The 25,958-nt window shown below is 38.3% G+C and overlaps 1 protein-coding gene and 1 long non-coding RNA gene across 2 annotated transcripts in view; one reads left to right on the plus strand and one right to left on the minus strand.

Annotated features, from left to right (window-relative positions):
* TACR3 (tachykinin receptor 3) overlaps positions 1-17,920 on the minus strand; it is a 133,606-nt gene extending 115,686 nt beyond the window's left edge. Inside the window, exon 1 of the mRNA XM_003950386.5 lies at positions 16,720-17,920. Within this exon, the coding sequence (XP_003950435.2) occupies positions 16,720-17,267 (548 nt within the window). The 5' untranslated portion in view covers positions 17,268-17,920. The remainder of the gene's footprint in view (positions 1-16,719) is intronic.
* LOC129143755 (uncharacterized) lies at positions 16,809-22,223 on the plus strand. Its single transcript, XR_008547577.1, has 2 exons — positions 16,809-17,039; positions 18,913-22,223. It is a non-coding gene; the product is annotated as an uncharacterized LOC129143755 (long non-coding RNA).
* Positions 22,224-25,958: the final 3,735 nt, after the last annotated feature.

A 25,958-nucleotide genomic window follows, 5' to 3' on the forward strand; every position in this document is an offset into this window, starting at 1 on the left:
GGAGAGAATATAGAGAAATAGGAACACTTTTACACTGTTGGTGGGACTGTAAACTAGTTCAACCATTGTGGAAGTCAGTGTGGTGATTCCTCAGGGATCTAGAACTAGAAATACCATTTGACCCAGCCATCCCATTACTGGGTATATACCCAAAGGATTATAAATCATGCTGCTATAAACACACATGCACATGTATGTTTATTGCGGCACTATTCACAATAGCAAAGACTTGGAACCAACCCAAATGTCCAACAATGATAGACTGGATTAAGAAAATGTGGCACATATACACCATGGAATACTATGCAGCCATAAATTATGATGAGTTCATGTGTCTTGTAGGGACATGGATGAAGCTGGAAACCATCATTCTCAGCAAAGTATCATAAGGACAAAAAACCAAACATCACATGTTCTCACTCATAGGTGGGAATTGAACAATGAGAACACATGGACACAGGAAGGGGAACATCACACACTGGGATCTGTTGTGGGGTGGGGGGAGGGGAGAGGGATAGCATTAGGAGATATACCTAATGTTAAATGACAAGTTAATGGGTGCAGCACACCAACATGGCACATGTATACATATATAACAAACCTGCACGTTGTGCATATGTACCCTAAAACTTAAAGTATAATGAAAAATAATAAAATAAAATAAAATGTTGCTGTAAAAAATATACCTCATAAGTATTTAAACAAAGTTTAATCAATTTGTCCTATTTTGGAGTCCAAATTGTTTCGCATGTATCTCAGAGTAATCATATTTTAAAAGTGTTCATGTTAATTAATTAATATTGTCTTTAAAATTTATTGTGGTAAAATATATATAACATAAAGTTTGCCATTTTAACCATTTTAAGTGTACAGTTCAATGGCAATAAGTACATTTACACTATTGTACAACCACACCACCACTCATCTCAGAACTTTAATTAATAATTATTTGACATTATTTTGTTTTGTGTGAAAGATTAGCATTTTGTTGTAGATAATTAAAAAAAGAAAACTATAAAAGAAAATAAAATTATCCAAAGTCTCAACATTCAGAGAAAATTCAATCCATATGCACCTCATGGCACACATAAAATTATATCGGACTGTTAAATCCGCGGTCTAAAAATTTCTCATGTGTTAAAAATCCTGCTGAGTCTAGAATTAGATTAAGAATCTGACTGTGTCTAATGAAGTGGTGGAGCTGCAAACCCCAGTTGTCTATTCTGCAGCATTTATTTAATATACCAATGAGGAAACCTCACTAAAAATGATTTATGCTCAGAGTGATGAGGCATAGGAAAGAAAGGGTATGCACAATTTCTCATGCTGGACATTTGATTTAGAACTGAACCCTATGAAGAGAGAACTGCAAGTAGAAGATGAAGGAACTTTGGGTATTAAGAAATTGGTAATACATGGCCGGCCGTGGTGGCTCACGCCTGTAATCCCAGCACTTTGGGAGGCCGAGGTGGGCGGATCACGAGGTCAGGAGATCGGGACCATCCTGGCTAACACAGTGAAACCCCATCTCTACTACAAAATACAAAAAAAATTTAGCAGGGCGTGGTAGCAGGTGCCTGTAGTCCCAGCTACGCGGGAGGCTGAGGCAGGAGAACGGAGTGAACCCGAGAGGCGGAGCTTGCAGTGAGCCGAGATTGCACCCCTGCACTCCAGTCTGGGCAACAGAGTGAAACTATGTCACAAAAAAAAAAAAAAAGAAAAGAAAGAAAGGAAATTGGTAATACATTTAGCAAAATGTAGGGATGAGATATTCTTCCATATTCTGTTTAGAATAAAATAGGCTTCACAAAAATGTCATGCTGAGGGCAAAGTTTGTAACTTGTGAATCTTGCAGATTTGGATGCAATGTGTTAAAAATAGCAATATGGAAAAGGAGATGGCATCCAACACTGCAGTGAAATGGTCATACTCTTTATGGAAGTGTTGACATTGCTGTAGAAGTACTGTGTTAGTTTGTTTTCACAAGGCTATAAAGATACTACCCAAGACTAGGTAATTTATAAACAAAGGTTTAATTGACTCACAGTTCTGCATGGCCAGGGAGACCTCAGGAAACTTACAGTCATGGCATAAGAGGAAACAGGCACATCTTACATGGTGGCAGGTGAGACAGAGCAAGCAAGAGCAGGGAAAACTGTTTTATAAAATCATCAGATCCCATGAGAACTCACTCACTATCGTAAGAACAGCATGGGAGAAACCAGCCCCATAATCCAATCACCTCATACCTGGTTCCTCCCTTGACACATGGGGATTATGGGGGTTACAATTCAAAATGAGATTTGGGTGGGGAAACAGAGCCAAACCATACCAAGTGCTAAAGAAGACTACTGATAAACTCTTAACCACTATCCTCTCCCTGACTATCCTCACTAGGGACTCTGAAATAATTAGGACACTATAGCAAGAAATGGTTTATAAGTAAAAGTTATGAATCAAAGAAATTTAAATATTCATGTTAACGTTAACATATTTATACACAAGGGCATGGAGACTTGGAAGAATTGTGGTTATATTCAAATATGTAATTTTTTATTTCTACATAAAATTTCGTTTTTGGATGCTCTATAATTTGTTAGATCATTTTCTTTTCTTGAGAATTTTAGTTGTTTTCAGTTCTTTGCATTTTGGTTTGAAAACTATCTTTAAATATGAGTTTTTATTAAAAATCTATTATTATTTCTTAAAAATTAAATCCTGAGTAGAATAAATGACTCAAAGGATGTATGAATTGACAATCACCCTCCTAAGAGATTTTTACCAATTTATATCCAAATGTTAGGATAAACTATATAAAATACTAATTGATAATTTTAAACTGTAAAAATTGCAATTTCATAAAAAATATGTGTAAAAATGCCTGTTTCATTGCATGCTTACCAATCTCTTATCATTTTTCTTACATAAAAAGTGGTATTTCATGGCCTTTTCATTCATTTATTTACTTTTATAATTCATTTATTCATCAGTCCAGAGTGCATCCTTACTATGTTCAAACCAGTATGACAGGCATAAGAATGCAAAGGGGACTAAGAACATTCAGCCTGCCTTTATGGTACTTACAAGTCTCTTAGAGCAAATTATCAATCAAATAGTCTTAAACAGAAACATAAAATTTATATTTCATAAATAAATATAAATATGAAAATGTTATGATTGTCATGTGCTATGGGAATCTATAAGGAAACAGCTAATTTATATTGGGAGGATCATGGAAAGTGTCTCTGTAAAAGTGACATTTGAACTGTTATCTAAAAGAGGAGTACATTTAGCTAACGAGGAATTGGAAGAAGAGAATTTGAGGGAGAAGGAAAACTGTGTATTCAAAGATTTTATGGCAAAAAGATAGGATCATACATTTATGAACCTGAAAGAGGATCTGAGTGGTTGAAACAGAGATTAGGCCAGTTGAATTATCTAATGAAATTGTACTGGATTAAGAATATTATTCTTCTCATAAATGCAATGGAAACATTGTAGGATTCTAAATAGGGGTATGGAAAATATTTTCTCATGTATGTTTTGAAAACATAATTCTGTGTTGCAATATGAACACATTAGGGTAGGTTAAGCCTGGATGTGGGGAGACCAATTAGGCTATTTTCGTAGACCAGAAAAGATATGAGGGTGGCTTGGAGTAGGGAAGTGGGAGTAAAGGCAGAAAAAATGTAATAGATTTGTGAGTTATTTGAACAGCTGGATGAATGCTTGTACTTTTTATTGAAACACTGAAAGAGGAAAATATATGGAGGTAAGATGATGGGTTTTGTGGAATTTAAAGGGCCTTTCAGACATCCAAGTAGAAATGTCAAGGAGGTAATTGAGTATGCATGACCATACATCAAAGGAGGGTTACCAATGGAATTTTATATTTGTGAATTATTTGCTTCTTTGAGTTTTAAGCCAAATACATGAATTATCTATTAAAAAATTGAACTAAATTTTATAGAATAAAACAAATCTCTATATCCTGATGCTAAAGTATATCTAAGATCTATAATTCGTCAAATAAATGTTTAATAACAGCATGTTAATTTATATGACATAATGTTATATTGTTTTAATAAAGAAAATATATCTGTGTATATATACACACATATATACACAGATATATATGTATGTATATAATGTACTATACATGAGCGCATAGAGAGAGAAAGAAAGTATATATAATAAAAAACTGGGGGGAGCATTGCAATGTGGATGTGACGGTCATAGGTTGGTGATATTTAGGGGGTAGGATAACAATGGGTAAAAGTTGAATTTAACTTTCTAATACCTATATATTTTTGTTTTTTCACTGTGAATGTGTGGCTCTTACAACGAATAAGAAAAAATATGTTTAAGTATAAGACTGGGAAGGATGATGAATCAGGATCAGCAACTGGGGACTGGGATAAAATCGATTCCAAGAGCTTTTGCCATATATTACAACTTTGAGTTATCTGCTTCCCAAGCTATATCCAAAGTTCAAATGAGAAAAAAAGATACTTCAGTAGAAAATATGCTTTATCCTTTCTTGCAGTTTTATCTTTGTATCAAACCAGACCATCTGGAAACTTTGCTCAGATACATGTTTAGTACTTGAAAATGTCGTTCACCGAGTTCTGCTCTGGTACCATGCCTTTGGCCCACTTGGTGGAATGCTAAATAAAAATCCATAGGAAACCTGCTTTTGCATTTATGACACTGTGCTTGAGGATATTTTCTTCTTTTTACTCATACAAATAATTCCTTGAAACTCAAGTATCAGAAATTCTTTAGCACTTAAGGAATGTGTATGTACTATCTTTACAGAGAGTGTAAACAATATTACTAATTTTATTTCCTTTTTTTGTATAATTATCAAGAGACTCAGAGACATATTTGAAGTTTAACTTTTATAAGAAATTAAGACTGTTTGACCCCAATGTCTACTTTACAAATTTACTTTGGCATGACTTCATATATATAACAACCTGGTCTTGTTTTATATTGATGTATTTTTTTCTCAAATCTTAATTTTTTTATTCATTTATATTTGTCTGTTCATTGTATAGATTCTTAAGTGTCTATAATCCAGAAGAAAATCAATAAGACACGGTTCCAAGATAGCCAAATAGGAACAGCTCCAGTCTACAGCTCCCAGTGTAAGCGACGCAGAAGATGGGTGATTTCTGCATTTCCAACTGAGGTACTGGGTTCATCTCACTGGGGTTTGTCAGACAGTGGGTGCAGGACAGTGGGTGCAGCCCACCGAGCAAGAGCCAAAGCAGGGTGAGGCATCGCCTCACCTGCGAAGCACAAGGGGTCAGGGAATTCCCTTTCCTAGCCAAGGGAAGCTGTGACAGACAGCACATGGAAAATCCAGTCACTCCCACCCTAATACTGCACTTTTCCAATAGTCTTAGCAAACGGCACACCAGGAGATTATATCCCACGCATGGCTCAGAGGGTGCCACGCCCAAGGAGCCTCACTCATTGCTGGCACAGCAGTCAGAGATCGAGCTGCAAGGAGGCAGTGAGGCTGCTGGAGGGTCACCCGCCATTGCTGAGGCTTGAGTAGGTAAACAAAGTGGCCAGGAAGCTTGAACTGGGTGGAGCCCACCGCAGCTCAAGGAGGCCTGCCTGCCTCTGTAGACTCCACCTCTGGGGGCGGGGCATAGCTGAAAGGCAGCAGAATCCTCTGCAGACTTAAATGTCCCTGTCTGACAGCTTTGAAGAGAGTAGTGGTTCTCCCAGCAGGGAGTTTGAGATCTGAGCACGGACAGACTGCCTCCTTAAGTGGGTCCTTGACTCCTGAGTAGCCTAAATGGGAGGTACCCCCCCAGTAGGGGCAAACTGACACCTCAAACAGCCAGGTACCACCCTGAGACGAAGCTTCCAGAGGAATGATCAGGCAGCAACATTTGCTGTTCAACAATATTTTCTGTTCTGCAGCCTCCACTGCTGATACCCTGGCAAACAGGGTCTGGAGTGGACCTCCAGCAAACACCAACAGACCTGCAGCTGAGAGTCCTGACTGTTAGAAGGAAAACTAACAAATAGAAAGGACATCTGCACCAAAACCCCATCTGTATGTCACCATCATCAAAGAGCAAAGGTAGATAAAACCACAAAGATGGGGAAAAAACAGAGCAGAAAAACTGAAAATTCCAAAAATCAGAGCACCTCTCCCCCTCCAAAAGAAAGCAGCTCCTCGCCAGCAATGGAACAAAGCTGGACGGAGAATGACTTTGACAAGTTGAGAGAAGAAGCCTTCAGACGATCAAACTTCTCTGAGCTAAAGGAGGAAGCTTGAACCCATTGCAAAGAAGCTGAAAACCTTGAAAAAAGATTAGACAAATGGCTAACTAGAATAACCAGTGTAGAGAAGTCCTTAAATGACCTGATGGAGCTGAAAACCACGGCACGAGAACTATGTGACAAATGCACAAGCTTCAGTAGCCGATTTGATTAACTGGAAGAAAGGGTATCAGTGATTGAAGATCAAATTAATGAAATGAAGCAAGAAGAGAAGTTTAGAGAAAAAAGAATAAAAAGAAATGAACAAAGCCTCCAAGAAATATGGGACTATGTGAAAAGACCAAATCTACCTCTGATTGGTGTACCTGCAAGTGACGGGGAGAATGGAACCAAGCTGGAAAACACTCTGCAGGCTATTATCCAGTAGAATTTCCCCAACCTACCAACGCAGGCCAACATTCAAATTCAGGAAATACAGAGGATGCCACAAAGATACTCCTCAAGAAGAGCAACTCCAAGACACATAATTGTCAGATTCACCAAAGTTGAAATGAAGGAAAAAATGTTAAGGGCAGCCAGAGAGAAAGGTCAGGTTACCCACAAAGGAAAGCCCATCAGACTAACAGCAGATCTCTTGGCAGAAACTCTACAAGCTAGAAGACAGTGGGGGCCAATATTCAACATTCTTAAAGAAAAGAATTTTCAACCTAGAATTTCATATCCAGCCAAACTAAGCTTCATAAGTGAAGAAGAAATAAAATCCTTTACAGACAAGCAAATGCTGAGAGATTTTGTCACCACTAGGCCTGCCCTAAAAGAGCTCCTGAAGGAAGCACTAAAAATAGAAAGGAGCAACTGGTACCAGCCACTGCAAAAACATGCCAAATTGTAAAGACCATCAATGCCAGGAAGAAACTGCATCAACTATCGAGCAAAATAACCAGCTAACATCATAATGACAGGATCAAATTTGCACATAACAATATTAACATTAAATGTAAATGGGCTAAATACTCCAATTAAAAGACACAGACTGGCAAATTGGATAAGAGTCAAGAACCATCAGTGTGCTGAATTCAGGAGACCCATCTCACATGCAGAGACACACATAGGCTCAAAATAAAGGGATGGAGGAAGATCTACCAAGCAAATGGAAAACAAACAAAAAAAAATGGCAGGGGTTGCAATCCTAGTCTCTGATAAAACAGACTTTAAACCAACAAAGATCAAAAGAGACAAAGAAGGCCATTACATAATGGTAAAGGGATCAATTCAACAAGAAGAGCTAACTATCCTAAATGTATATGCACCCAATATAGGAGGACCCAAATTCATAAAGCAAGTCCTTAGAGAACTACAGAGACTTCGACTCCCACACCATAATAATGCAAGACTTTAACACCCCCCTGTCAACATTAGACAGATCAACAAGACAGAAAGTTAACAAGGATGTCCAGGAATTGAACTCAGCTCTGCACCAAGTGGACCTAATAGACATCTACAGAACTCTCCACCCCAAATCAACAGAATATACATTCTTCTCAGCACCACGTTGCACTTACTCCAAAATTGACCACACTGTTGGAAGTAAAGCACTCCTCAGAGAATATAAAAGAACAGAAATCATAGCAAACTGTCTCTCAGACCAAGTGTAATCAAACTAGAACTCAGGATTAAGAAACTCACTCAAAACTGCTCAAGTAACATGGAAACTGAACAAGCTGCTTCTGAATGACTACTGGGTAAATAACGAAATGAAGGCAGAAATAAAGATGAGAACAAAGACACAACATACCAGAATCTCTGAGACACATTTAAAGCAGTGTGTAGAGAGAAATTTATACCACTAAATGCCCACAAGAGAAAGCAGGAAAGATCCAAAATTGACACCCTAACATCACAATTAAAAGAACTAGAGAAGGAAGAGCAAACACATTTAAAAGCTAGCAGAAGGCAAGAAAAAACTAAGATCAGAGCAGAACTGAAGGATATAGAGACACAAAAAACCCTTCAAAAAAATCAATGAATCCAGGAGCTGGTTTTTTGAAAAGATCAACAGAATTGATAGACTGCTAGCAAGAATAATAAAGAAGAAAAGAGAGAGGAATCAAATAGATGCAATAAAAAATGATAAAGGGAATATCACCACTGATCCCACGGAAATACGAACTACCATCAGAGAACACTATAAACACTTCTACACAAATAAACTAGAAAATCTAGAAGAAATGGATAAATTCCTGGACACATACACCCTTCCAAGACTAAACCAGGAAGAAGTTGAATCCCTGAATATACCAATAACAGGCTCTGAAATTGAGGCAATAATTAATAGACTACCAACCAAAAAAAGTCCAGGGCCAGATGGATTCACAGCCAAATTCTACCAGAGGTACAAGGAGGAGCTGGTACCACTCCTTCTGAAACTATTCCAACCAGTAGAAAAAGAGGGAATGCTCTTTAACTCATTTTATGAGGCCAGCATCATCCTGACACCAAACCCTGGCAGAGACACAACAAAAAAAGAGAATTTTAGACTAATATCCCTGATGAACATCGATGCAAAAATCCTCAATAAAATACTGGCAAACAGAATCCAGCAGCACATCAAAAAGCTTATCCACCATGATCAAGTGGGCTTCATCCCAGGGATGCAAGGCTGGTTCAACATACGCAAATCAATGAACATAATCCAGCATATAAACGGAACCAATGACAAAAAGCACATGGGTTATCTCAATAGATGCAGAAAAGGCCTTTGACAAAATTCAACAGCCCTTCATGCTAAAAACTCTCAATAACTTAGGTATTAATGGGATGTATCTCAAAATAATAAGAGCTATTTATGACAAACCCTCAGCACATATCATACTGAATGGGCAAAAACTGGAAGCATTCCCTTTGAAAACTGGCACAAGACAGGGATGCCCTCTCTCAACACTCCTATTCAACATAGTGTTGGAAGTTCTGGCCAGGGCAATCAGGCAGGAGAAGGAAATAAAGGGTATTCAATTAGGAAAAGAGGAAGTCAAATTGTCTCTGATTGCAGATGACATGATTGTATATTTAGAAAACCCCATCGTCTCAGCCCAAAATCTCCTTAAGCTGATAAGCAACTTCAGCAAAGTCTCAGGATACAAAATCAATGTGCAAAAATCACAAGCATTCTTATACACCAATAAGAGACAAACAGAGAGCCAAATCATGAGTGAACTCCCATTCACAATTGCTTCAAAGCGAATAAAATACCTAGGAATCCAACTTACAAGGGATGTGATGGACCTCTTCAAGGAGAACTACAAACCACTGCTCAATGAAATAAAAGAGGACAGAAAGAAATGGAAGAACATTCCATGCTCATGGGTAGGAAGAATCAATACTGTGAAAATGGCCATACTGCCCAAGGTAATTTATAGATTCAATGCCATCCCCATCAAGCTACCAATGACTTTCTTCACAGAATTGGAAAAAAACTACTGTCAAGTTCATATGGAACCAAAAAAGAGCCCACATTGCCAAGTCAATCCTTAGCCAAAAGAACAAAGCTGGAGGCATCACACTACCTGATTTCAAACTATACTACAAGGCTACAGTAACCAAAACAGAGATATATACCAATGGAACAGAACAGAGCCCTCAGAAATAATATCACACATCTACAACCATCTGATCTTTGACAAACCTGACAAAAACAAGAAATGGGGAAAGGATTCCCTATTTAATAAATGGTTCTGGGAAAATAGGCTAGCCATATGTAGAAAGCCGAAACTGGATCCCTTCCTTACACCTCATACAAAAATTAATTCAAGATGGATTAAAGACTTAAATGTTAGACCTAAAACCACAAAAACTCTAGAAGAAAACCTAGGCAATACCATTCAGGACACAGGCAAGGGCAAGGACTTCATGAGTAAAACACCAAAAGCAATGGCAACTAAAGCCTAAATTGACAAATGGGATCTAATTAAACTAAAGAGCTTCTGCACAGCAAAAGAAACTACCATCAGAGTGAACAGGCAACCCACAGAATGGGAGAAAATTTTTGCAATCTACTCATCTGACAAAGGGCTAATATCCAGAATCTACAATGAACTCAAACAAATTTACAAGAAAAAAACAAACAGCCCTATCAAAAAGTTGGCGAAGTATATGAACAGACACTTCTCAAAAGAAGACATTTATGCAGCAAAAAGACACATGAAAAAATGCTCATCATCACTGGCCATCAGAGAAATGCAAATCAAAACCACAATGAGATACCATCTCACACCAGTTAGAATGGTGATCATTAAAAAGTCAGGAAACAACCAGTGCTGGAGAGAATGTAGAGAAATAGGAACACTTTTACACTGTTGGTGGGACTTTAAACTAGTTCAACCATTGTGGAAGGCAGTGTGGCAATTCCTCAAGGATCTAGAACTAGAAATACCATTTGACCCAGCCATCCCATTACTGGGTGTATACTGAAAGGATTATAAATCATGCTGCTATAAACACACATGCACACGTATGTTTACCACAGCATTACTCACAATAGCAAAGACTCGGAACCAACCCAAATGTCCATCAATGATAGACTGGATTAAGAAAATGTGGCACATATACACCATGGAATACTATGCAGCCATAAAAAATGATGTGTTCATGTCCTTTGTAGGGACATGGATGAAGCTGGAAACCATCATTCTCAGCAAACTATCGCAAGGACAAAAAAACCAAACACCGCATCTTCTCACTCATAGGTGGGAATTGAACAATGAGAACACTTGGACACAGGAAGGGGAACATCACACACTGGGGCCTCTCATGGGGTGGGGGGAAGGGGCAGAGATAGCATTAGGAGATATACCTAATGTAAATGACGAGTTAATGGGTGCAGCACACCAACATGGCACATGTATACATACGTGACAAACCTGCACATTGTGCACATGTACCCTGGAACTTAAAGTATAATAATAATAATAATAATAAAGAAAAAAAGACAGAAAATCAATTAGACAGAAAAAGATAGGAGCTCTTCAATCACAGTGGAAAATAAAGTCATGGTTCTGGATGAGATTGGTTGGGGACAGGAAATAAAGAAGAAGAGAACAGGCCCAGAACTTAGCATAAAGCAACTTCTGCATTTATTCATTATGTACAGGCAGAGATTCAGAAATACAGCCAAAGAAGAGAGGCTAAGGAGGAAGGATATCAGAAAAGTTGGAAGCCGAGAGGTGAGACTTCCAGGCAGTAGCCACCTGTGAGGAATATTGCTCATGGGTCAAAGAAGTCAAGGACTGAAATGTCCACTGGATTTCTCAGTGTGGCTCTTTGGACAGTGTTGGGAAAATAATGAGATTTGAGTGGCTTTAAGAGCAAATAGCACATAAGGAAATGAAAATATGGGATATAAGCAAATGATAGTTTCATGCTTGTTAGACATTTTTCTTTTTTTTGGATTTTGTTTATGTCTTTTGTTCTTTTTACACTGGGGATATACTTTTTCTTTAATAAATAAGAATATGTTATATATTAAGGATTTTTATGCCTGTTAAATATGCCATAAATTCTTGTTTGACATACACTTTTCTGTTGTGGTTAATGTAACCTTGATATCAGCCGGAGTTCAGCTAGTTATAAAAGAGCAACCTCTGATTACATATGATTCTGTGATAATCTTATTACCCATTCAATTAATATATATTTATTGCTTTCACTATATGCTCACAATTTTATAAGAATTGGCACTATAATTTTAACTGAACTTTGACAACTCACTAGAGCAGTAATTTTAGTGGATGCAAATGGGATATTCTAAAATTATTGAATGAGAATTACAAATTTTAGAAAGAGCCAAACAGTTATGATAAGTTTCCTGAAAGTTAATTTTACCATAGTTTTAGTTACTATTTTGTAAATAATTAAAAAATATGTAACAGTTGATCTTAGGCTAAAAAGTTCATCATTTGAGGTAACTAGTGATAGTGAGTCAAGTATAACTATAACACTAATAAAGAGTATTAACTGCATGGAAAGTGACTTTTCCTAGAGTGCAGAGGAAGGATATTGCACTTGGTACTCAAATTAAAGACCGAAAAAGGATTTTTAAAAAATTTAGCAGAGTTTATATCTATAATGTTGGTAATGATGCAAAATTTACCACAATACATTTAGATAATCTGTTACTAGATTAAGGCCTCAGTATTTCTCATGACTCTATATTTTTATTTGTTCAGAATAATTTTCAAAAGCTCTTCCTAGAGGACCTTTGAGTACTTTGCATAAATTAGGTTTATGAAAAAGTGAAATAGAAGATTACCAAATTAATTAAAAACAACAAAGGGTAGCATAGAAGACCAATTTTTATCTACTTGGCCATTACTATTCTTACACAGTTTTGTTGAATGCTCCTTTTAATAATTATTCATGTAAGGTATGCCACTGGATTTACAGAACAACTTTTTTGCTATCTTTCTTAAAGCTTTTGAACAATAGATAAAACAGTAATTACTCTTTGATATGGTTTGGATCTGTGTCTCCACCCAAATCTCATGTTGAATTGTAATCCCCAATGTTGGAAGTGGGGCCTGGAGAGAGGTGATTGGATCATGGGGTGGATCTTTCATGAATGGTGAAGCACCATGCTCTTGGTGCTGTCTCCTGATAGAGTTCTTGTGAGATCTGGTTGTTCAGATGTGTGTGGCACATTCCCTCTCTCACTCTTGGTCCTGTTCCTGCCTGCCATTTAAGACTACTGCTCCTGCTTTGTCTTCTGTCATGATTGTAAGTTTCCTGAGGCCTCCCCAGAAGCAGAAGCCATTATGCTTCCTGTATAGCCTGGGGAACCATGGGCCAATTAAACCTCTTTTCTTTATCAATTACCCAGTCTCAGGTATATCTTTATAGCAATGTGAGAACAGACTAACACACTCCCTTAAGGTTTACAAGAAACAGTGTATGTGGTTTAAAAAAATATTTAATTAAATACTCAGATCAATACTGGATCATATGCCCTGAAATTTTCATTTACTATATGTTATAATAAAACTTCCTATAATTTCTAACCTAATCTCAAAGCATGTGCTTAGAAAATGAAAGAAAATATATAACTATTTTCTAATATGACCATACATCAAGTACTATATGCCGTAAATGAATGGAAATCAAAATATTTGTATTGTAATAACTGTTCTATTAATAATTTTCTACCTTCTACTTTCTCAAGTAAAACATAGAATATATATATATGTAAGATATGTTATATATACATGTAAGATAAACAGTTTAAACAAGTACTAAATTCTAATTTGATTAAAGGTAATGACTTTGTCTAATCAAACCCTGCAGTCATCACAACTTGTTAGGTGTCATAATAGTGTAGAGGTGAAGAGAATCACTGGCCCTGGAGCTAACTGCAGTGATTTGAATCTTGACTGTACTGCATAATCTTGGAAAAGCTTATCATCTTTGAGGCAAGTGTTACATTTATATGTTATTTTTCAAAATGGCAAATTGGGGAAGGATGGTGGAGAGAAAAGCAACTCTTCACTGACAAATAATTTTATCTTTGTGTGTGTGTGTGTGTGTGTGTGTGTGTGTGTGTGTGTGTGTGTGTGTGTTGGAGGTATAGGGGTGAGGAGACAGGTACTGGTAGTGCTAAAGTAGACTTCTAGGCAAGAAGGAAATGTGTAGAACTAGAAGATGGATTTCTGGCAAATTAGAAAATAGTTTCGCAGGACTTTGTAGCAAATCAGAAGTTAATGTGCTTCAGAATAAGACCAGAACTGGTGATCTCACAGTCATATCTAGTAAACTTACTAATATTATTTAAATCGTGAAAACAGAAAGTAAGTATTTTTTCCAGTACAAAATGAGTGCTGAACACTTCAAGGAAAACTCAATGCCTTTTATTATAACAATTGTGTGACCATTAGCTTAAGGTTCTCCATTTGTAAGATACAGGCGTTCATTGAGGGAATATCTGTCATTTCTCAGAGTCATAAGAGGCTGCAACAATTTTGCTACTGCTGAACAAAAGCCATATGTGCCCAAGTCAAAGTTGCAATTATTTTCAAGATCACGGGTCTTTCGATTTTAGGCACAGGAACAAAGCGAATTGAATATATTTTCCATTTAGGCTAGGTTGATATAATTCAGTTTATATTAAGTGGGGATAGAAAACACTCAAAATTAAATAATTGAAGTTTTCACACTTCAATTGTAGTCTAAATTGGGAAATATATACTGTTTACTATATTCTTAGCTAAATGAGTCAGTAAGTCCATGCAGAAGGCACCATGATTCAGTGTCAACCTCAGAAAGGTTTTCTTTAACTTATAAAATATGTCCTATAAAATGATGGAAAATACCACATCATTCAGGTGTCAACCTTAGAAGTGTTTTCTTTAACCTATAAAATGACTGAAAACAGCACAGGGTCAGTTTTTACAGTTCATGTTTGATTAAGACACCAATGCAGAAAGATTGGTAAACTATTGGACTGGTAATCTATTGAGAGTTTTAATAATTGTTGTATTTTGTATACTTTTTGATTCTAAAAACTATTTTAAACAAGCTTTTCTGTATTTCTGTATTTTTTAAATCAACTGTCTGCTCAAATAAGAACATTCTTTTAAATAATAGTTTTAAAAGAGATTTTCAGTACTCGAACTGAGTATGCTTCAGATTTTATAGCATATTGTATACTCTAAATTTGTTAATAGTTTTAATGATTAATGCTTTACACAAAGAAATAGTAAAGATTAATAGTAAAGTATTCATTAATTCAAACCAATGACTGTAATAAGATAGCACTAAATGATTATTTAAAATAACTCCAAGACAATCCCATAAATGTTGGCAGGAAGAAATTGGAAAGAGAAAAATACAACCTTTTTTTCCCCTTCAAATTGAAATACAGATTTCACATGCACTAAAATTTTCTTCAAAGTTCATATTGCATGATTAATCTTTCAAGAAGATTGTAAGAATTTTATAACATTATATGCTAATACCTCTCCCCCTAATCAAAACATCAAAAAACATACACTATAAGAAATAAAAAGAAAAACAAACAAAGCAAAACAAGCAAGGAAGCTGCTCAAACAAAAGGAACACTTAACTTCTATCTTGGTGTAGTAAGATTAGAGGCAATTTCACTTATTTCCCAACTGGAGTCTGATTTTTTTTCATTCTTTGCACTCCTATACATAGTAGAAATGAAGGGGTGCATATGTGTGGATAATCAGAGATAAAGCAGAAAGGGAAGATTGACGATTTTAGAGGCCTTTTAAAAAGTGTGATTTTGTGTTTATTTATTCTAGTTAGTGGCTACTAACCTCTGCTCCTTTAATTTAATCCTTTGAGCCTGGCACATGAAAATATTTTCTAGAGATATATGTTACTAATACCTCAGTGCTCAGTATTTCAAAATAGTAAACACAGAGGATGAACTTACAGAAATAACCTGTTTTTTTCTTATTTTTTTATTATAATGGCAACTGAAATGTCATAAGAATTAATATTTATCTCCATTTTATTTTGATATGTTTGTTAATGTTTAAAAATAATCTTTGCATGAATAAGAACATTGAGACTTCAAGTTAAAGTGAAATCACCCTCATGTATCCCCCATGCAACTGCCTTTCACAAAGCTGAGACTGAAATCAACTGCTATTGATTTTCACCACAAAGTTGAATTAAAGTAAAGCCAGCCTTCAATAACAGGTAGGGATTCACCATTGTATTTCCACGAATACCTATACTTCATAATGTTCAATATGAGAAGGCAAAGGCACATAGAGTTTTTAAAAATTTGGTTACACACTTGCAGACACAGGGTTTACTCAGTTCATAGCCTCTGCAGATTACTGGAAATTAAATCTAATCTGAGATGTGGTGGAAACTGCTAGTTTACAGTAGTTTTTTGGAGAGTGTGTGTGGTCTTTGCTAGTTCTTGGTGACTGGGAGACCAAACCAGTGTTGGCCTTGGGGCAAGACTAGGGAATAGGGAAGGCTGAGGATGAGGAACAGACAGAAGAGGGAAGGGTGGAGGGGCGACTCACTTACCATTACTCTGCCAGAATAGTGACTGACAGAGAGAAGGAAGGCCAAAAAGTGCACTTTACAGATGACATAAATTTTGTTCAAAAGTCATTTGAGAAAGTTTGCTAGTACTTAAACGTTTCTAGCTAAGTTTGCCCTACTTGGAAAGGCATTTTCACCTGTCCCTCATTCACCTTCTTCAGTCCCTCTAGATATCCTTAATAAGGCTCAATGATTTAGGGCTTGAGTGTTGGAGGCCACGGAAGCAGAAACTTGTTCAGCCACTAGAGGGCTACAAATGGGTTAGTGTCCTCCTTTCAGCAAAAATTCTTAGTCTCTTTACTTTTATAGACCCCGTTACGTTACTATTTCCTTTGTAATCTTATCCCACCGCCCAGCTCTTTTCTTTCCCTTCTCCCTCTTTCCTGTCTGTCCTCTCCTCACCTGTCCACCGCAATGGCCGTCATGGAGTAGATGCTGGCGAACACAGCTGTGATAGGAAAGAAGTTCTGGAAGCGGCAGTAGTTGGCGCCAAAGTACCACTCGCTATGAAGCGCGTAGATGAAATTGACCAACGTGTTGAAGGCGGCCATGGAGGCGTCGGAGAAAGCTAGGTTCACAAGGAAGTAGTTGGTGACAGTCCTCATGCGCTTGTGGGCCAGGATGATCCAGATGACGATGAGATTTCCCAAAACTGCCACTGCCACCACCACACCATACGCCAGGGACCAGAGCGCGATGCGCCAGGACGGCTGCACGAACTGGTTGGTGAGGTTGGCCCAGGGCTGGGAGGGCGCGGGGGAAGCCACAGGCAGTCCCAGCGCGGAGGGGGAGGAGGAGAGGTTGCCAGCTTGGTCCAGCAGTTGCAGCCACCCAGTCTCAACTGCCCCCGTGGCCGCCCCGGCAGCTAGCGAGGCGGTCAGGTTCACGGCGTCTGCACCCACGCCTCCACCCCCGTCTATCCAGGTTTCTGCTGCTGGGAGAGTGGCCATCGCCACCGGTCTGCAGTCCCGGACCCTCCCACTCACCCACGGGCAGCCCAAGACGAGACTCCTCTGAAGTTCTTCTCTGCCTCCTGGTCACTTTGGTGCCGGGGTCTTCAGATAAGACTGGAAGCTGAAAGTTACTGCAATTCCTGCTGGTTAGGGGATGCAGCTGGGGCTAAGGGGCAACAGCTGCACTTTCTCAGAGGCGCTTGCGGCTCTGGCAGGCAGAAAGAATGAGATCCGCCCGAGATTAAGGGTTATCGCGTCACATCACACCTAGGGAGGGTGCCAGCTGCCCGGCACAGGCTGGAGAACTGAGCGTCCTGCGCTACAGGCTCTCTTTATACTCATGGGGTCCCACGCTTCGGTGACGTTGCAGGGGCCGCGGAGCTGACTATCCCCTTCGCTGGCTGTGATTGCACTCGCTCCCTCCATCCCGCCCTTCGCATTTCATTCATTCGCTGCAAGCAGCTGGAGCTTGGCAAGCTGACCCGCGCAAGGGAGGGCTGCACTCTCTCAGCTGTAATTAAAATCTTTCCAAGATTGTTTGCCTTCTTTTAACTTCAGGATATCTTGCTGAGGTCCCTGTTCTCAAACATGTATTGGGGACCATTCCTTCCTGCACAAATTAACCATTCACCCATGAGGCAAGGGCAAGATCCTGCTGATTTTTCGGAGAGTGCATGAGTGTAGACTGCTGCAGGCTGTGGGCACAGTCAGCCGCAAACGTTTTTAGGTGTCCCTGGGTTTTGAATTTCATTCAACTTTCTGCTCTGGTGTTTATATTCTCTCATCTCAGATTCCTTTTCCTCTCGCTCCCACTTTCCATATCCACCCATTTTCCCTCTTCCTGTACCTCTATCACTAGAAATCCGTCCCTCTGACCCCATTCCCAGCAGGCAGCTGGAGACTCTGGATTTTCCTGGAGGATTCTGCTCAGGTTGGAATGTCATAGCACACTAAGGGTAAATCGCAAATCCCAAGGAGTACATTTTCTTGAAACACGACAACGAGACAGATCTCTACATTTCCCTGGGTTGAACATAGCCAGTAAGCACTGTGAATACACGCTCTTGGTTACAGGGTTCTGGACATATGGTGCGTTAGTTTTCAGGGCTTGACCATGAGGACACACTAATGAGAATACCGTAACTGAACAAATACTTGGGTTTTCCGGGAAGACAGGCAGGACCTGATTTCTGAGCTTTGCTTGAGAATAAGTGAGCTAAAGTGCTCGGTGGATTGCAAGCTGGAAGGACATAGTCTGTACTTAGACCAATCTCAGGAAATTTATCAAGAGGTTCCAGAGCCGAAACTCCTTTGTTAGCACCCTGGGGGCATGTGTATAAATTTAGGGTTAAATATATATTTAGCAACCTACTGGATATACATGAACTGTTTGAACCTCTCTTGTCATTTAAAAATGAGTTTTTAAAGAAATCTCATTTACAGTATAATTATATGATAGTTTCTACAGACTTCCCTCAACAACAGCAGGCCAGAGGAAACACTCTTCCCTCTAGTTATCATTGTGTATTACATCTAAACATGTTTAGGTGAAAGGGATTTGATCAACAAGTTTAACAAGAGAAGGTAACTTGTGATTTGTACATATTCTGCTTTTTTTTCTTTTTTCTTTTTTTTTTCCTAGTTCTGTCACCCAGGCTGGAATGCAGTGGTGCAATCATAGCTCACTGCAGCCTTCAACTCCTGGCGCAAGCGATCCTTCCCCACCTCAGCTTCCTGAGTAGCTAGTACTACAGGCATGTGCCACCAGTGCCACCACACCCAGCTAATTTAAATTTTTTGTTGTTGTTGTTGCGACATGGTCTGGCGATGTTGTTCAGCCTGGTCTCCAACTCCTGGCCTTAAGCAATCTTCCCAGCTCGGCCTCCCAAAAGGCTGGACCTCCAACAATGCTGGGATTACAGGCATGAGCCACTGTGCCTGGCCCTTCTGCATTCTTTAGTTTTCCAGTTTAAAATATACTCTTCAAAGAACCTGCTGTGATGATTGGACAAGTGGACTTAAGGTGCGTAGTGATAAATAGTGTTTTCCTTCTTACAGTTATTATGACTAAATGGCTAGTGTATAAAAATGATTTTAAGCAACCTGATAGTTATTATCACAGCCTTGACACAATCCTGCTTCAAAGTAAATGCATGCAGACCATGATGATTATCAAATGTTATTTCCCTTTTCTTCTGAGAGGCCTGTGAAAATATGTGATAAATCATAGGCAAAGTCAATAAGATTAGCACTTTCTGCTTACTAATTCCAATGGTTTAATTTAACTATTTTCTTTTGAAAGATTACTTCTTTGTTCTAATTCATCATCTAGAAATTACTTGAGTTACAAATGAAAGCCTCTTCCTTTCCCAATGCAATTTAAAAGACATTAAAAATATATCTCCATATGACACACCTGCTTACTCAAGATTACAAAATAGGTTATGTGGTGGTTTGGTAATTAAGCATGTTTTGATCAGATTTTTGAAGTTGAAAAATTACTTAGTTGTGTAGAAATACACTCATTTTACTGTTGCTTTCTTTGTAATACTTACAACAAACATTTTAATTTTTCAGTTTTGCCTTCATTGGGCTTATACAAAGTAGAGGGGATATGACAAGGAAAAAAAGGATAATGATGGAATTAGAAATAGATATAATGAAAGACGTTTAAAAATTTATTTCTTTCAGAGGAAGGGAGGCATTCAGGGCATGGCTTTCCTTCTCAATCTGCCTTACCTACTGAGAATCTCCCTTGACCCCAAGAGGGATCAGTGATAATTCATTGTCTATCATTTCTTAGCTATGTATTAGCATACTTCTTTCCAGGTGCTATGCCAGATACTGGGAGTATAGCAATGAAGCAGTTATATATGAATTCTATTCTTGAAGCCTAGAGTCTAGCAGTATTTTTTCACATTAAGAAATAGGAAGGAAAAAAAGGATCTGAGAAGTCCTGTAATAAAAGTACTTTAGCCCTCTCCCTCTCCCTCTCCCCACGGTCTCCCTCTCCCTCTCTCTCCACGGTCTCCCTCTGATGCCGAGCCAAAGCTGGACTGTACTGCCACCATCTCGGCTCACTGCAACCTCCCTACCTGATTCTCCTGCCTCAGCCTGCCGAGTGCCTGGGATTGCAGGCGCGCGCCACCACGCCTGACTGGTTTTCGTATTTTTTTGGTGGAGACGGGGTTTCGCTGTGTTGGCCGGGCTGGTCTCCAACTCCTAACTGCGACTGATCTGCCAGCCTCGGCCTTCCGAGGTGCCGGGATTGCAGACGGAGTCTCACTCACTCAGTGCTCAATGTTGCCCAGGCTGGAGTGCAGTGGCGTGATCTCGGCCAGCTACAACCTCCACCTCCCAGCCGCCTGCCTTGGCCTCCCAAAGTGCCGAGAATGTAGCCTCTGCCCGGCCGCCACCCCATCTGGGAAGTGAGGAGCGTCTCTGCCTGGCCGCCCATCGTCTGGGATGTGAGGAGCCCCTCTGCCCGGCAGCCCAGTCTGGGAAGTGAGGAGCGCCTCTTCCCAGCTGCCATCCCGTCTAGGAAGTGAGGAGCGTCTCTGCCCAGCCGCCCATCATCTGAGATGTGGGGAGCGCCTCTGCCCTGCCGCCCCCTCTGGGATGTGAGGAGCGTCTCTGCCTGGCCGCCCCGTCTGAGAAGTGAAGAGTCCCTCCGCCCGGCAGCCACCCCGTCCGGGAGGTGGGGGGCGCCTCCGCCCGACCACCCTGTCTGGGAAGTGAGGAGCCCCTCTGCCCGGCAGCCACCCCGTCTGGGAGGTGTACCCAACAGCTCATTGAGAACGGGCCATGATGACGATGGTGGTTTTGTCGAATAGAAAAGGGGGAAATGTGGGGAAAAGATAGAGAAATCAGATTGTTGCTGTGTCTGTGTAGAGGGAAGTAGACGTAGGAGACTCCATTTTGTTCTGTACTAAGAAAAATTCTTCTGCCTTGGGATGCTGTTAATCTATAACCTTACCCCCAACCCCGTGCTCTCTGAAACATGTGCTGTGTCCACTCAGGGTTAAATGGATTAAGGGCGGTGCAAGATGTGCTTTGTTAAACAGATGCTTGAAGGCAGCATGCCCTATAAGAGTCATCACCACTCCCTAATCTCAAGTACCCAGGGACGCAAACACTGCCGAAGGCCACAGGGTCCTCTGCCTAGGAAAACCAGAGACCCTTGTTCACATGTTTGTCTGCTGACCTTCCCTCCACTATTGTCCTATGACCCTGCCAAATCCCCCTCTCCGAGAAACACCCAAGAATGATCAATAAATACTAAAAAAAAAAAAAAAAAGAAAGAAATGGTAACAATGGACACCTTTACCTTGTTTCCAATCTTAGTGGGAAAGTATTCAGTTTTTCACCATTATGAATGATGTTATCTATAGGTTCTTTGTAGATGGCCCTCATCAATTTGAGGAAGTTCCCTTCTATTCCTAGTTTGCTGACTATATTTATCATGCCCCGAAGGTGAACTTTTTCAAATGCCTTTTCTGTATCTATTGGGACAACCATATGGTTTGTTTTTTAATACACTTATGTGGTGAATTGCATTTATTGATTTTTGAATGTTAGAGTATACTTACATTCCTGGTATAAATTCTACTTTTTCATGATGTATTATCTTTTAAAAATATGATTAAAATATGATTGAATGTAGTTTACTAATAAAAATAAATAAATAAATAAATGTAAAAAAAAAAGAAATAGGAAGGTATGGAGAAAAATGAGAGTGTTTAACTGTGTAAGAGAATGTGGTGCCCACTGATTCTGGATTGTTCCAACTTCTCTTGTAAATGTTTGAGATGGACATGCTAATTACCCTTAACTGATCACTATACATCGTACATATCAAAATATGTACCCCATGAATATGTAAAGTTATTATTTGTTAATAAAAAATAAAATTTTGAAAATATTTTAAATAAATACAAAGTAAAAGTACAGTCATCTCCAGTATCCAATTTTAAAAAAATTGTGTGTGAAAATTAAATGAAATTTCAAAAAGAAAGACTTAGCAAAAGTGTATGCCTTAGAGAATGAGAAGGTTGAGGAGATCATACCTGAAGATGAGATTTTCTGACTAAAACAATTTGGTGGAATATCTGCTTGTTGTAGCCCAGGTTCTGAATCCTGCTCTTATCTGAACCTATTTATTTGATTTCCTAATTCTTCCTCATGCTTTTTCTCTTACTATAAGATATCCAAAAGTCTTAGCCTTAGAGTACTGAGGGAAGGAGCAGAGAGGGCAAAAGAAATGGTAGAACATCAGAAAATGACTGTTAGAGTAGGATCCTACATTCTGGCATTTAAAACTTGGAAGTGGGTATAAGCATGCACTTATGCAAATGTATGAGAACATATGAGTCAAGCACGATAGACAACTTGATAGAAGATGTTAACAGGTTTTAGATAACAGCAAACTAAATTGGTTTGACTACATAAGTATAATACAAATTATGATCATTTTTATGCTTACTATTACTATTTATTCCTAATGCTAACTATTGCTGACTATTTATTCCTAATGACCAATAAGTTTGTCTATTTTATTATGAATTATTATATTTAGAAAATTATATTTCTTCTAAACCTTATTTCCTCCCCATATTTTGCTTAGAATACCTACTGGCAATATGCCCCAGTTATTTGCTAACTATTATAAAGAGAATGGATACTTGTCATGTGTTGATTATTTTTTTCTCTCCTACAACTCCAGGGCACTTAGTGTGGTATATTTCATACTTGAATTTTTATTATAACAGGCCTCCCAAATATAAGCATAATAGGGTAAAATTTCAGGTTGTGTTGATGGCTAGTGGAGGAGTTATTTTGGGGAAGAAGAGCTTGTCAAAATTCCAGATTTCTGACTCTGACACCAATCTTCTACTTGACAGTTCTCTCACATTTTTAGTGTTAGTATGTTGATTGTTTCCTACCACGTTGAGATATTTTTTCTTCCTTGCCAATTTCAGATCATCATAGTCTAGCCCTTTTACCCTTGTATTATACTTCTTTCCTTTGTTATTTCATCACTTTAGTTTTGCAGTTTTATTCAGTCAGTTCACCCTTTGAGTTTTGAGGTCTTACAATCAAGCTACTGAGCATTGCTGACAATCAATCAATCAATGTACCTCCACTTAATTATGCTGACAGGTCCTCCTTAAAAATTCTTGGACTTTACCAGACACTCTTTCCATGTGGAATTGAAATCACTTCCTATTTCCAAAATTCTCATCATGTCTTCAAATCTCTTTCTTCTACACCTTCCTTCTCATACTCAGCAAGTGATGTTGTCTCCAATGTATCTGCAAAATTAAAAACCATCAGCCAAGAATTTTGACATTTCTGTGCATTTTACTCATCTTTTCATGTTTGTTATTGTCTCAATTACAATGGTTTTTCCCATCCTAAAACCCATTCTTTGATCTGTGCTACTTGTTCTTTCAATCATTCCTCTTTTTCCCTGTCTTCAACATCTCATTTTTTCCCCTTTTTCTTTAGTAATGAAACATATCTAAGAATCTACATTAAAGAGCTTTTCTTGGCCACATTATAATTATAATTACTACTTTTATCTCCTATTTCATTCCTAGATGAGCTGCTTTAATGACATATGTAAATTCAATATTTTCTTTCCTTTACTCAAAATGAATTTTTTAGGTATTAAATGTTATACTCTTCAGTTAATGTACTCTCCTATCAATTACCTGCATGCTAAACCAAATAGTCACTTCCCTTCCTTAACTTTCTTGATCTTTCTGTAGCAGTATAATTTGACATTTGCATTACTTTCCCAGATCTATCATAACAAAATACTACAAACCAAGTATTTTGAAACAACAGAAATTTATTTTTCACCATTTGTGAGGCTAGAAGTCTGAAATCAAGTCATGGGCAAGGTTAGTCCTTGTGGAGTCTCTGAGGGACAATATGTTCTATTCCTTTCTCCTAGCTTCTGTTGGTTGCTGGCAATCTTTGGGGTTCCCTGGTTTATAGATGCATCACTCCAATCTCTACCTCCGTTATTACATGGTGTTTTCCCTATGTCCTTCACATTATCATTCCTGTATGTTTCTCTGTGTGTACATTTCTTCTTCTTTTAAGGATGGTAGTCATTTGATTAGGGACAACTCCAAATCTAATTTAAACTTGATTTCTTGTTCAAAATCCTATTTCCAAATACGGTCACATTCACAGGTACTGAGTGCTAGTATTAGAAAATAGTTTTGGGGGTAGAAGGAACACAATTCTTCCCACAACTGTCCACCCTCTTGCTCCTCAAAATTCATGTCTTTCCTATATGCAAAGTATATTCACACCATCCAACATCCCCCAAAATCTTAACCCATTCTCCACTACAAACTCTAGGTCCAAAATTTTATTTAAATATCCACTCAAAAATTCCCCAGTCTCATCACCTAAATGAGATATACATGAGACTCTGGGTATAGTCCATCCTTGGGCAAAATTGTTCTTTATGCACAGGCCTCTGAAACTGGGAAACAAGTTATCTTTTTCCAAAATACAGTGATGGAACAGGCACAAGATAGACATTCCTATTCCAAAAGGGAGATAATGAGAGGAATTAAGGGATCACTGGTCTGAAGCAAGTTTGCAACCCATCAGGAAAAAATTATTAAATATCAGGGCCTGAGAATTATCATTTGTGGCTTGATGCTCTGTCCTCTGGGTCTGTGGAGGTTTCACCCTGGCCTCAATTGCATAATAAATAAATTACTCTTGTGTTTACAGACAGAAAACATAATTTAAAGATATTTAAATTGATATAACATTGATATATATCAGTGTTACCATTGTGTTCATGACTTTGATTTTTTTATCTGTACACATTTCTGTATTTCTACATTTATATTGTTTATAAATCTTTTAAAATGAATTACTAAAAAATGTAAATTGTAAAAAGAAAAATGACCTGGCTTAGGAACTCCTTGATGGTGAGAAAGAAGGGGACAAATTGAAAATGTTTTCTGAGTCTGAACAGCTAGTTGAAAGAAATACCCTTTTTACTATGGTTGAAAAGATGTGCCCTACTAAACAAAAATCACACATGAAGATTTACTTTCATTAATGCTTTGGTATTGTTTCCTAATGGACTGAGTAGCTAATTGAATCTGATGACATGTTAATAATATTACTGTAATAGCTCCAAAAATATAAAAAGACATTTTAACAAAATCAGACATTGCATACTAATTATCAAATTAGTGTTCTACAGTTTGGTAAGTTGTGGCTTTGAGGAAGTGAATCAACCAATAAACATCTCATCTTTTATTATTTATTTTTGACTGTTCCTGGGAAACAGTGAAGAGCACAAGCTTTGGAAACTGATAGATTAAGGTTTGACTGGAAACTCTTGCTCTTTTTAGTTTACTGACCCTACCTTCTCTTAGGCTCCATTTCATCCTCAGTAAAATTGTGATATTTATATTTAAACATATATCTTTTGTATAAAATGTTTACTAAATGGGAACTGAATTTATAATTTCTATATTAGTTTAATTTAGTCCCTAAGTATAGAAAATGATTTTATAAAAATAATAGTTAACATTCATAAAGCACCTTGTGTGTTCTAGACTTCCAAGCGTGTTCTTTACACTAATTAAGCTATTTATATGTCCTAAGTGTCCTGTGCAATGATATTATTCTCATTTTTGGATTAGG

This window comes from Pan troglodytes, chromosome 3 (assembly GCF_028858775.2).
Source record: "Pan troglodytes isolate AG18354 chromosome 3, NHGRI_mPanTro3-v2.0_pri, whole genome shotgun sequence".
Lineage (NCBI taxonomy): Eukaryota > Metazoa > Chordata > Mammalia > Primates > Hominidae > Pan > Pan troglodytes.